General features: G+C 42.8%; 1 protein-coding gene across 3 annotated transcripts in view; it reads left to right on the top strand.

The window, feature by feature from the left end:
- Positions 1–511: 511 nt before the first annotated feature.
- The window catches only part of LOC123999175 (unconventional myosin-Ic-like), a 37,915-nt gene continuing 24,918 nt past the window's right edge, over positions 512–13,508 (top strand). Inside the window, exon 1 of one of the 3 annotated variants that reach the window (XM_046304669.1) lies at positions 512–701. Coding sequence is in view for 1 of the 3 variants with exons in the window: in XM_046304668.1 (XP_046160624.1) it covers positions 8,356–8,373 (18 nt within the window). In the remaining 2 variants the exon portion in view is untranslated. Of the gene's footprint in view, positions 702–7,675; positions 8,374–13,508 lie in introns of those variants that run through there. The other 2 variants (XR_006832398.1, XM_046304668.1) reach the window with 2 other exon arrangements.

The raw sequence follows: 13,508 nt of genomic DNA, 5'->3' as shown, positions 1-13,508 counted from the left end.
ACAGCCACAAAGTCAGATTCCACAAAAAAAAAAGTCAGATTTCACAGCCACAAAGTCAAAATTGGCAACAACAAAAAATGTTGTAGCTTTTTTGTCTTAGTTAAGGTTAGCAGCGTGGTTAAGATTAGAGTTATGTTTAAAATCAAATTTTAAGAAGATACATTGAAATGGGCGGGGTTTATAACTTTGTGGGTAAATACTTTGTGTGTAAAGTGGGTAAAGACTTTGTGGGTAAAGAACTGGTTTTAATGTCTATCGTACAGAAGCTAGTGACGACCCTATCTTGTGGGTTTCTATAAATCTGATGCCGTAAAGGCTATTGCCGCCCCCTGGTGTAGCCTACTGTTGTGCACGTCTATTTGTACAAATAAATACAGGTTTTACACGTCTATGCATGGGGCCAGTGCTACTGCAATATATATGTCATAATTTAGCCCGAATACGCGTTGAATATATGCAATAGATACATTTGAAGTTCAGCCACAGCAGCACACGTCACACCAAAATTAGATATTGGCTAATTGATGACGTACTTCCAAAACATTTGCGCACGGGGAGGCAAGCATTGGAACGACAGGACAAGACACCATGGTGACAGTTCGTCTCCTGACACTTTTCTAATGCGGTTGTTTGAGCGGATTACGGAGCTCATGTGGGATTTCATAAATAACGGGAACATAAATTAAGTATACAGCTTTAAGGTAAGCTTTAATTCAAGCATTTTCTTATCTTTGGCTATATCATTGCTTCAATTAGGTGAAATATTGCATTTATGCATAAGGTGATCAAGGCTACTCAAAGGAGGAACTCATCATGTTATTTTGTAGCTGAGTGCAACCTTTGCAGCTAACGTTAGCTTTATAATAATAGTTAACAAAGTAACCCATTATATCTGTCCAAACTTGTATCGCATATGCTTCAGAATTGCCACGTTGTGGAAAATGTATTATTAATAATCTGTAGGTTAAATGCTTATTACTAAAATCAGACTCATAACCAACACACTTTTGCTCTTGTGTTTGCTTTGCAAATTGTATACTTTGCCAAGAGGGTAATTTTCACTTGACTTTTTAAATATATTGAATACAAGATTGTATTTATTTGCAAGAATAAATATATATATAACCAACTGCTATATTCTCCCACTGGTAATTTTGGGGGGGTTATTTCAAGCAAATATTGCATTTATTGCAATTTTCACAGCGTATTAAGTTTTGCAATCATGCTTAGGTTATAGTTTTAACAGGTGAGAAACAATGTTCCCTCAAATTTTGGGGTGCACTGATTTATATGATATAGCCTACAGTAGCCTATATGTGGTGTTCAATGCAGGCCTACATTGCATGAGACTTTTAAACATGTTTTTACATTATGAAGGGCTTAATATTACTGAATACTTTTTTACTTGGTCTGTAACACCATGGGCCAAATAGGTGTCTGTGAATTGCATTGTATTGTGTTGTATGATGCAAGAAACCACTATACGAAATAGCATGTATTATTATTACCATACAGAGGATTAGATAATGTAGGCTACCCCTCTGCCTATTGGCTTATTTACATATTCAAGCCTGTCTCAAAATACAACACTTCCCATTTCATTAAGAAGTAAGCTTTTTACCTGACTGTCCTTTCAAAGACCGCTTGAAATGTAGCCTACACATTTTGTCCTCTTGTAAGAAGCAGTAACTCCCCATTGCCGACCTATATTTATCTACAGTGGCGACCCATCATTCAGGGCAGAGCCACACCTGTTTTGAGCCCCATATTTTTAGCAAAAAAATACACTACCTGTCAAATGTTTTAGAACACCTACTCATTCAAGGGTTTTTCATTATTTGTACTATTTTCTACATTGAAGAATAATAGTGAATACATCAAAACTATGAAGTAACACATATGGAACCATGTAGTAACCAAAAAACTGAAACAAATCAAAATATTTTATATTTGAGATTGTTCAAATAACCACCCTTTTGCCTTGATGACAGCTTTGCACACTCTTGGCATTTTCTCAACCAGCTTCATGATGGAGTCCCCTGGAATGCATTTCAATTAACAAGTGTGCCTTCTTAAAAGTTAATTTGTGGAATTTCTATCCTTAATGCGTTTCAGCCAATCAGTTGTGTTGTGACAAGGTAGGGGGGTATACAAAATATAACCCTATAAACGACAGTCCATCATTACTTTAAGACATGAAGGTCAGTCAATATGGAAGTATTTGGAGTTTCTTCAAAGGCAGTCACAAAAACCATCAAGCACTATGATGAAACTGGCTCTCATGAGGACCGCCACAGGAATGGAAGACCCAGAGTTACCTCTGCTGCAGAGGATAAGTTCATTAGAGTTACCAGCCTCAAAAATTGCAGGCCAAATAAATGCTTCAGAGAGTTCAACTAACAGACAGATCTCAACATCTACTGTTCAGAGGAGCTTGTGTGAATCAGGCCTTCATGGTTGAATTGCTGCCAAGAAACCACTACTAAAGGACACCAATAATAAGAAAAGACTTGCCTGGGCCAAGAAACATGAGCAATGGTCATTAGACCTGTGGAAATTTGTACTTTGGATTGATGAGTACAAATGTGAGATTTTTGGTTACAACCGCTGTGTCTTTGTGAGACGAAGAGTAGGTGAACAGATAATATCCACATGTGTATTTCCCACCGTAAAGCATTGAGGAGGTGTTATGGTGTGGGGGGATTTTCTGGTGACACTGTCAGTGATTTATTTAGAATTCAAGGCACACTTAACCAGCATGGCTGCCACAGCATTCTGCAGCGATATGCCATCCCATCTGGTTTGGGCTTCGTGGGACTATCATTTGTTTTCAACAGGACAATGACCCAACACACCTCCAGGCTGTGTAAGGGCTATTTTACCAAGAAGGAGAGTGATGGAGTGCTGCATCAGATGACCTGGCCTCCACAATCCCCCAACCTCAACCAAATTGAGATGGTTTGGGATGAGTCGGAGTGCAGAGTGAAGGAAAAGCAACTAACAAGTGCTCAGCATATGTGCAACCTCGCATATGTGCACAATTGGCCCAGTGTTGTCCGGGTTAGGGAGCGTTTGGCCGGGGTAGGACGTCATTGTAAATAAGAATTAGTTCTTAACTGACTTACCTAGTTAAATACAGGTTAAATGAACAATAAAAATAAATATCTGTCAGTCTACTAATTAACCTATACAAATAGGCCCTATTATATTTCAAAAATTAAAATCAAATTTTCTATCCTATACTTGTAACTTGTAGGCCTCATGTGCTGCACCAGAATCACATGTTCTCTTCTGCTTAATCATAGTTTGAACGATGTGCATAATTCCAGGCCATTTAATACAGTATAATATAATACAGTACAGTAATACAGTTCACACTAAAAACGATTAGCCTACTGGAGCTAGTTTAATTTATTTACCCAAGAGAGCATATAGCTAGCTACATATATGGGTTTTTATGTCGTGCGTAATGTGCAGTAGCCTACAGTATATCATATATGTATTGGATAATGGCACAATCATTTTGGCTTTTTTGGGCTTGGGATCATTAAATGTCGTTAACGTAGGGCTCATAAAATGTCTTTAATGTATGGCTCATCAGGCTCAGGTAGCATCAGGTTTCAAATCCAGACATATTCATATGCTTTATAATGCTTTTGAATGACACTTCGGTTTTGGTGGGAAATACCGGGTTACCCGGGAGAAAAGTGATTTATTTCCGGCATGGGACTTTTGTAAATAGCGTAAATATTCAACCCTAGCGTGGACGGTGCTAGACTCCTCTGTTAGATCAGCTTGCCCTTGGAATGAGCCTCCCTCCTCACTGGAAGATGATATGTTTTCTCTTTCTGTGGTGCATGAGGGAACATCATTATCTGACATATTTCAGTCAGCTGCGGAATGTCACCAAATATGCAACTGTAATGCCAAGGTCAAACTCCTTTATAAAATTCATCAGTTTCTTATTAGCTTATTAAATATGACCATGCACTCTGTTGTGTAAACTGCAGTGCATAGGGCCACTCAGTTGCTTTTTGTCTCTCGGCCTACAGTTCATCTGTTGTTGTGTGGTTTGTTGCTTGTGTTTGCATGAGCCATGTCCTATTTTTGGGCCTACCACACAGTGTCTCTATTGATACACAGGTACCTGATCTGAGCTCACTTCCTCCTCTCTTCTCTGCCACTTTCTGTTTAAAGGCCAACCATGGTGGTTTCCCGGAACCACAACCCCACAATGCACTTTCAACTTCAAGCAGAAATGATTTCCTGCGTTTTCATAAATTCCAGCATTTCATGCACTCATTTGAGACAATTTCCACACTGCCACGTAGGGCTGCACGATATGGACAAATAATCTAGGCCTTATTTTTTACTAAATGTTGCAATTGCGACTTTACTTGCAATATAGATCAAACAACTTGGGTGAACTGTTGGTATCATGGAAATATAGTGTCTAATTCAATAGTTAGAATAAATTATAGTGGGCACTTTGAATACAGGGTTGTTTGACATGGCAACGAATGAAAATGCCAGGGAGGAGTTATTGCGACAGGGTAGGAACCAAAGTGTTAGTCAGTGTTTCCCAGGGGACCCTATAATCTTTGGCTATGTTAAATGTTTCTTAATGTAGCCAACATATTCATGCTTCGCCTATTATTCTATGTCAGAAGATACTGTTGCACAAACAACATGCTGATTTAGGCCTACACCATCACTGGTATCAGGCTGTATTAGCTAGCTACGTTTGCTCTGACTCAGTAGATATATTAACTAGCTAGCCAGTTAACTAGCGATTAGCAGCTAACACAATTGACCTAAAACTTGCTAAGAAAAGACTGTTTGCAGATGTAAGAAACACAAACTAACAGAGTAATTATGGAACGTTTGTGGATTTATATTAAGAAGCAAAATGGAAGCAGCATCATTGTCATCAACATTGTTGCATGTGCTGCATTGATCATGTAGACTGAATGGAAGTGTCTCGTGGTCAAGCAACAACAAATGTGCTCTTTGAGTGACGGGTCAGGACTAAGTCTGTGTGGAATGCGCCATAGAGAGAGAGAGAGAGAGAGAGAGAGAGAGAGAGAGAGAGAGAGAGAGAGAGAGAGAGAGAGAGAGAGAGAGAGAGAGAGAGAGAGAGAGAGAGAGAGTGGAGAGGGATGACTCAAGTTGCGGTTTAAACTACAAAAATGTACGTTACACATGGCATATCACATTTAACAAACCAAGCATTAAAATACCATTATAGAAAGTAAACTGGTCCATGCACTGTATACCAGCATATAGTAAAATATGGTATACCACCCACCCCTAAAGGATGTAGGCCTTTGTAGAGAGTGAGTTAGGTTTCAGAGGAACAGCTCCAGTGTTTTGTCAGGGAGAGGGGGCCTGAGACTGCTGAGTGTGAGTGAAGGTAAGGAGGGGGAGTAAAGGAGAGGGATAAAAAGATGGTGGCTGTGGGAATCAAACACAGATGGACAGCAAGCAGGAGAAGGTGTGTGATACTGTAGACTCATAGACTAGATCAGGGATTCCCAACCAGATTCCTTGGTCTATCCACAAGTGGTACTTGAGAACACTCATGAAACCACATGCTTACTGATAAAATATACATGAGGGGGTACTTCAGGGGTACTCCGGGAAGAGCAAAATTCAGTTGGTGGTACAGTAAGCAAAAAAGGTTGGGAACCAGTGGACTAGACAGAGCCACATACAAAGGTTGCTGTTTACACAACCTCACAATGACAGGAGCTCCAGAGTGGCGCAGTGGTCTAAGGCACTGCATCTCAATGTTAGAGGTGTCACTATAGGCCCTGGTTCGATTCCAGGCTGTATCACAACTGACCATGATTGGGAGTCCTATAGCACAATTGGTCCTGAGTTGTCCGGGTTAGGGTTTGGCCGGGGTAGGCCATCATTGTAAAATAAGAATTTTTTTCTTTACTGACTTGCCTAGTTAAATAAATGTAAAAAGACCAACTTTCTGTTAATACACCTAATAATTTTTTCCTGAACAAAGCCCTTCTCTCACAGAACACTGTTTAAGCATCAGTGCTTTATAACACTAACAGACTGGGTGAAATGGAGTATAGCTGGCAGCATAAACGGGGATAGAAAGGGAGAGAGGAAAAAGAGAAGTCTGGCAAGAGTTGTTGTGTAGATAACGATGAGTTTATTGCTCTGTCCCAGGGATTAAACCTGATACTCATTAGCCTTCCTCTTTTACGCTGTCACCACATATGCATTTTGTGTGTGTGTACCTGTGTGTATGTGTGTGTTTTTGTTACTGATGTGGTACTGATCTGGTCTTCCTATGAATATTTGATGTATAAACTGTGTGTGTGTGTGTGTGTACATGTGTGAGGGTGAATACATACCTGCGTGTGCGTACATACCTGCATGTGTTACGCATGGATGTATGTGCACATGTGCACGTGCTTTTGTGTGTGTGGGAATGACATCCAGTGTGATAATCCCCCCTGGCCTCGCTCAGACTTCCTTGCCCCAAATATCATTATCATTCCTCTATGCCTCATCACGCCAGTGATGGAAAACGCACCAGTTAAAACACAATGAGGGGAAAGAGCATAACAAACTATCTCCATAGGCCTGAAGCCTATCAATGCTGTTGCATGTAGCTTTTGTCAGAATGTCTCGTCGTTGGAGATTTAGACTAGGCTACAGTATCATGCACAATTTTGCCGTTTTTGAGTTGGTAATGCAATTAACTGTAATTTCATCAATTAGAGTCAGTCTATTGCTACTATGAGAAGGACTGAATATGGTAGGGAAGTTATTTAGGCTCTATTTGGTCATGTAAAAAAGTGTTGGGGTGCCTTTAAAAAAATATGTTTTATAGCATTTGTAAAAACACATCCAAAGATGTTGTTTATTGCTATTGAGTGAAAAGGGGGTGGAGAGCATAGCATGCACTGTGGGTCTTTTAGGATAGGTCTGGGTGGAGAGATATTGGATCTCACTGTTCTGCACACTGCCCTTATGTGACTCTGTTCAAAGTGGGAGAGAGAGAGGCTCCGTCTGGAAACCATTATTCAAATTCCACAAGGCTGGATTTCTGATGATGTTGGCAAAGAGAGAGAGGGGACTATGTGGGAGGAGGGGTTTAAATTATAGTAACTGGAAATCAGAACAGTGGTGGAGGCGGACAATGGGGAGTGCCGTCCTCAAACTGAGACCAGTGACCTTGGCCTTACCAACCCTGTCAGTAGGGTGAAAGTATGTGCAGTGCACAAATAAGTGCACTGCTGCACAAACTCCGTGTGTACTGTACATGAGGGGTTAGCGGATATAGTTATCACTAACACACAGTCACAAAACGTGTGAACAAATGTGTGAACATATAGCCTGTAGCCTACAAAAACATATGGCATAGAAGGGGCAGCAGAGTAATGATATAAGAGAAATGTCTGTGCTGGTGTTATTGTAAGAGAGTGATGCATCTTGTGTTGAATGGACTGTTTTTTTTCATGGACGGGAAGAGAGCCAAAGGAGAGGGTTGGGTATGAAATGAATCTCGTTGGTGTGACAGTTCTATTGCTGTCATCTCCTACAAATCTGTCTCAGCCTGTGGGAGAAGGGAAGACGGGAGGGAGGGAATGAGGGAAGGAAGGAGGGAGGGAGGGAATGAGGGAAGGAGGGAGGGAGGGAAATAATGCCCTCAGGCCTCAGTCATGTGATTTTTGTAACTTTTTTATATAGTTTCAGAGCGATTACATGTTTTGTTAACGTCCATGGGCTGTTTGGATATTTTTCCAAACCTTTTGAAATCTTCCTTTTCTTTGCCCTCTATTCTTTGGTCTGGCTCAGACAGCATACTTTACCTCGTATGTTTTCTCTCTCTTTCTTTTTTGGAAGTTGCTCCGGTCCAAATGTGTGACGCGTAAGTGGAGTTACAGCCCGTGTTTCAGATCGGTGGTTTAAGAACTTGCGGACTAGTGGAGAAGAGGATGTTTTCTTGATCTGTCAATGGGACTACCGGACTGAAGGTGTAAACAAGTTGAACTGCTGGTATTTAGGATTGATGCTGTGTGTTTTGTCCTCGTAGGGTAGCAGGAGGGACTGAGAGAAAAGAGAGAGAGAGCGAGGGAGGGAGAGTGGGGTGTATGTGTGTGTTTGGAAGAGAGAACCAGACTTACAGAAACAGAGACAGTATACTGTACTGTGTGCGAGAGAGAGAGAAGAAGGAGAGAGTAACTGTAATCTGAATCTATTGCACATGGACAGAGAGACTAACTAGAACACATAGGGACTCTTCCTGACGAGGAGGGAGGACCAGTGACTCCAGAGGCACCAAGGACCAGAGAGCGAGATCACCAAACACTAAGCTAGGACAGGATGAGGTACCGAGGCAGGGTAAGATCCTTTTCCTTTCTCTACATGCTGCTCATAACATGTCATAGATGTCTGTTTGTGTGTGTGTGTGTTGCAGAACACACAGAGCAGATGTGTACGGAACATATGGAACATTCCTCTGAAGGTAATGTAAGCTCATGTTGGGTTGCCCTCACAGCGACCACAAAGAGGAAAGGGAGACACGTTCAGTCATTCATCAATCACAAATAATGTGCTCAGCATGAGTCATGGTGTACAGTACAAGTCAATTGTTTGGGCACACCTACTCATTCAAGGGTTCTTCTTTATTCGTACTATTTTCTACATTGTAAAATAATAGTGAAGACCTCAAAACTATGAAATAACACATGAAATCACATAGTAACCCAAAAACAAATCAAAATATATTTTATATTTGAGAATCTTCAAAGTAGCCACCATTTGCCTTGATGACAGCTTTGCACACTTCGCATTCTCTCAACTAGCTTCACCAGCAATGCTTTTCCAACAGTATTGAAGGAGTTGCCACATATGCTGAGCACTTGTTGGCTGCTTTTCCTCCTCTCAATTGGGTTGAGGTCGGGTGATTGTGGAGGCCAGGTCATCTGATGCAGCACCATCACTCTCTTTCTGTAACGGCGTTCTTCGTTTGTAGAAAGAGAGTCGGACCGAAAAGCAGCGTGGTGGTTACTCATGTCTTTAATGAATGAAGAGCGATACATGAAATAACTTATACAAGAGCAAAACAACAAACGGAACATAAAACCTAATTAAGCCTATCTGGTGAAACTACACAGAGACAGGAACAATCACCCACGAAATACAAAGTGAAACCCAGGCTACCTAAATACGGTTCCCCATCAGAGACAACAAGAATCACCTGACTCTGATTGAGAACCGCCTCAGGCAGCCAAGCCTATACTAGACACACCCCTAATCAACCACAATCCCAATGCCTACAAAAACCCCAATACGACAATACAATAAACCCATGTCACACCCTAGCCTGAACAAATAATTAAAGAGAACACAAAATACTAAGACCAAGGCGTGACAGAACCCCCCCCCCCCCCAAGGTGCGGACTCCCGGACGCACCTCAAAACCATAGGGAGGGTCCGGGTGGGCGTTTGTCCATGGTGGCGGTTCTGGCTCGGGATGTGGACCCCACTCCATTAATGTCCTAGTTCCTCCCCTTCGCGTCCTGGGATAATCCACCCCCTGCCGCCGACCATGGCCTAATAGTCCTCACCCAGAACCCCACTGAACTGAGGAGCAGCTCATGACTGAGGGGCAGCTCGGGACTGAGGGGCAGCTCGGGACTGAGGGGCAGCTCGGGACTGAGGCAGCTCGGGACTGAGGGGACTGCGGGGAGCTGCTACCGGAGGACTGGTGTGTGAAGGTGGCACAGGATGGACTGGACCGTGAAGGTGTACTAGAGAGCCTGAGAGCAGGACTGGCACAGGACGTGCAAGGCTAGATAGGTACACAGGAGGCCTGGTGCGTGAGGCTGGCACATTTTTCACCAGCCGACTAACACGCACCTCAGGACGAGTATGGAGCACTGACCCAGGTGCCATTAAATCCCCGACATGCTCCGTCGGACGAATATCGTACCTATAGCACCATACTAGCAACTCCCTCATTACTCTCTCCTCCACTTTCCCCATTAACTCCTTCACAGTCTCTGCTTCGCTCACCTCTAACACCAGCTCTGGTTCTGGTCTCCTCCTTGGCTCCTCACGATAAACAAGGAGAGTTGGCTCTGGAAAGACCGGACCGTGCAGGCGCACTGGAGCTCTTGAGCACCGAGCCTGCCCAACCTTACCTGGCTCGATGCCCACTCTAGCCCGGCCAATACGAAGGGCTGGTATGAACCACACCGGGCTATGCACCCGCACTGGAACACCGTGCGCTCCATAGCATAACACGGTGCCTGCCCGGTCTCTCTAGCCACCCGGTAAGCACAGGCAGTTTGCTCAGGTCTCCTACCTGGCATAGCCATACTCCCTATAAGCCCCCCCCCCCCCCCCCCCAATAATTTTTTGGGGCTGCTTTTCGGGCTTCCATCCGCGTCGCCGTGCTGCCTCCTCATACCAGCGCCTCTCCGCTTTAGCCGCCTCTAGTTCCTCCTTGGGGCGGCGATATTCACCAGGCTGAGCCCAGGGTCCTTTTGTTATGCAGGTGAATGAGGACCCAAAAGCGATTTAGCGAAAACAGAGTCTTTATTCCAGTAAAACTCAAGACGAAAACAAAACATGAAAAAACTTAAATCCACTCGTAGTGACGAGGACAGACTGGAGACTCGACCATTGACTGCAGGTTGCCTCGGGAAGGCACCGACCGTAGCAGACTAAGACACCTGCTACACGCAGCATCTGAAGGAGACAAGACACGACAGGGCGAGACAATGACACAGCACAGCGAACATCATACAAGGATCCGACAGGACAGAAACGGAAAACAAGGGGAGAAATAGGGACTCTAATCAGAGGACAAGATAGGGGACAGGTGTGAAAAGACTAAATGAGTGAGTAGGAGAATGAGGAACAGCTGGGAGCAGGAACGGAACGATAGAGAGAGGAGAGAGAGGGAGGGGGAGAGAGAGGGATAGAAAAATGGAACGAACCTAATAAGACCAGCAGGGGGAAACGAACAGAAGGGAAAGCATAATGACAAGACAATATAAGACAAAACATGACACCTTTTCCGTCCAGTTCTTCCTCCCATGTCCAATTCTCCAAGTGGTGCAGCCTCTCCCACTGCAGCTGCTTCTGTTGCCTCTCCTTTGGCTCCTGCCTGTTAACACGCTGCTCGGTCCGTGTATGGTGGGTGATTCTGTAACGGCGTTCTTCGTTTGTAGAAAGAGAGTCGGACCGAAATGCAGCGTGGTGGTTACTCATGTCTTTAATGAATAATAATAATAATAATAATAATAATAATATATGCCATTTAGCAGACGCTTTTATCCAAAGCGACTTACAGTCATGTGTGCATACATTCTACGTGTGGGTGGTCCCGGGAATCGAACCCACTACCCTGGTGTTACAAGCGCCATGCTCTACCAACTAAGCTACAGAAGGACCTATGAATGAAGAGCGATACATGAAATAACTTATACAAAAGCAAAACAACAAACGGAACGTAAAACCTAATTAAGCCTATCTGGTGAAACTACACAGAGACAGGAACAATCACCCACGAAATACAAAGTGAAACCCAGGTTACCTAAATACGGTTCCCCATCAGAGACAACAAGAATCACCTGACTCTGATTGAGAACCGCCTCAGGCAGCCAAGCCTATACTAGACACACCCCTAATCAACCACAATCACAATGCCTACAAAAACCCCAATACGACAATACAATAAACCCATGTCACACCCTGGCCTGAACAAATAATTAAAGAGAACACAAAATACTAAGACCAAGGCGTGACACTTTCTTGGTCAAATAGCCCTTTCTCAGCCGGGAGGTGTGTTGGGTCATTGTCCTGTTGAAAAACAAATCGCAGAAATAAAAATATAAATCATGCCTTACCTTTGACGAGCTTCTTTTGTTGGCACTCCAATATGTCCCATAAACATCACAAATGGTCATTTTGTTCGATTAATTCCGTCCATATATATCCAAAATGTCCATTTATTTGGCGCGTTTGATCCAGAAAAACACTGGTTCCAACTTATGCAATATGACTACAACATATCTCAAAAGTTACCTGTAAACTTTGCCAAAACATATCAAACCACTTTTGTAATACAACTTTAGGTATTTTTTAAAGTCAATAATCAATCAAATTGAATACGGGATTATCTGTGTTCAATACAGGAAGAAAACAAACTGACGCTAGCTTTCTGGTCACACGCCTCTATCAAACAGTACACATGAAGTGACCCTCGTTTTGAACAGGGCTACTTCTTCATTACACAAAGGAAAATCCTCAAGCAATTTCTAAGGACTGGTGACATCCAATGGAAGTGGTAGGAACTGCAAGCAAGTCCCTTAGAAATCTGGATTCCCAATGAAACCTTATTGAAAAGAGAGTGACCTCAAAAATAATCATCTGAATGGTTTGTCCTTGGGGTTTTGCCTGCTACATAAGTTCTGTTATAATCACAGACATGATTCAAACAGTTTTAGAAACTTTGGAATGTTGTCTTTCCACATCTACTAATAATATGCATATCTTATCTTCCGGGGATGAGTAGCAGGCAGTTGAATTTGGGCATGCTTTTCATCCAAAATTCCAAATGCTGCCCCCTAACCTAGTTTTAAGTGTGCCTTGAATTCTAAATAATTCACTGACAGTGTCACCAGGTAAGCACTGTCACATCTCCTCCTCTATGCTTCACGGTGGGAACCACACCTGCGGAGATCATCCGTTCACCTATTCTTCATCTCACAAAGACATGGCGGTTGGAACAAAAATTCTCAAATTTGGACTCATCAGACCAAATGACAGATCTTTACCAGTCTAATGTACATTGCCCAGTTTCTTGGCCCAAGCAAGTCTCTTCTTCTTATTGGTGTCCTTTAGTAGTGGTTTCTTTGCAGCAATTCAACCATGAAGGCCTGATTCATGCAGTCTCCTCTGAACAGTTGATGTTGAGATGTCTGTTACTTGAATTCTATGAAGCATTTATTTGGGCTGCAATTTCTGAGTTGCAGTTAACTCTAATGAACTTATCCTCTGCAGCACAGGTAACTCTGGGTTTTCCTTTCCTGTGGCGGTCCTCATGAGAGCCAGTTTCATCATAGTGCTGGATGGTTTTTGCGACTGCACTTGAAGAAACTTTCAAAGTTCTTGAAATTCTCCGTATTGACTGACCTTCATGTCTTAAAGTAATGATGGACTGTCCTTTTTCTCTGCTTATTTGACCTGTTCTTGCCCTAATATGGACTTGGTCTTTTACCAAATAGGGCTATCTTCTGTATACCAACCCTACCATGTCGCAACACAAGTGATTGGCTCAAACGCATTTAGAACAAAAGAAATTCCACACATTAACTTTGAACTTCTTTGGGATAGGGGGCATTATTTTCACCTCCGCATGAAAAGCGTGCCCATAGTAAACTGCCTGTTCCTGAGGCCCAGAAGCTAGGATATGCATATAATTAGATTTAGATAGAAAATCCTCTAACGTTTCTAAAACGGTT

Source organism: Oncorhynchus gorbuscha, linkage group LG16, assembly GCF_021184085.1.
Source record: "Oncorhynchus gorbuscha isolate QuinsamMale2020 ecotype Even-year linkage group LG16, OgorEven_v1.0, whole genome shotgun sequence".
Lineage (NCBI taxonomy): Eukaryota > Metazoa > Chordata > Actinopteri > Salmoniformes > Salmonidae > Oncorhynchus > Oncorhynchus gorbuscha.
This window is presented reverse-complemented; position numbering and strand designations above follow the sequence as displayed.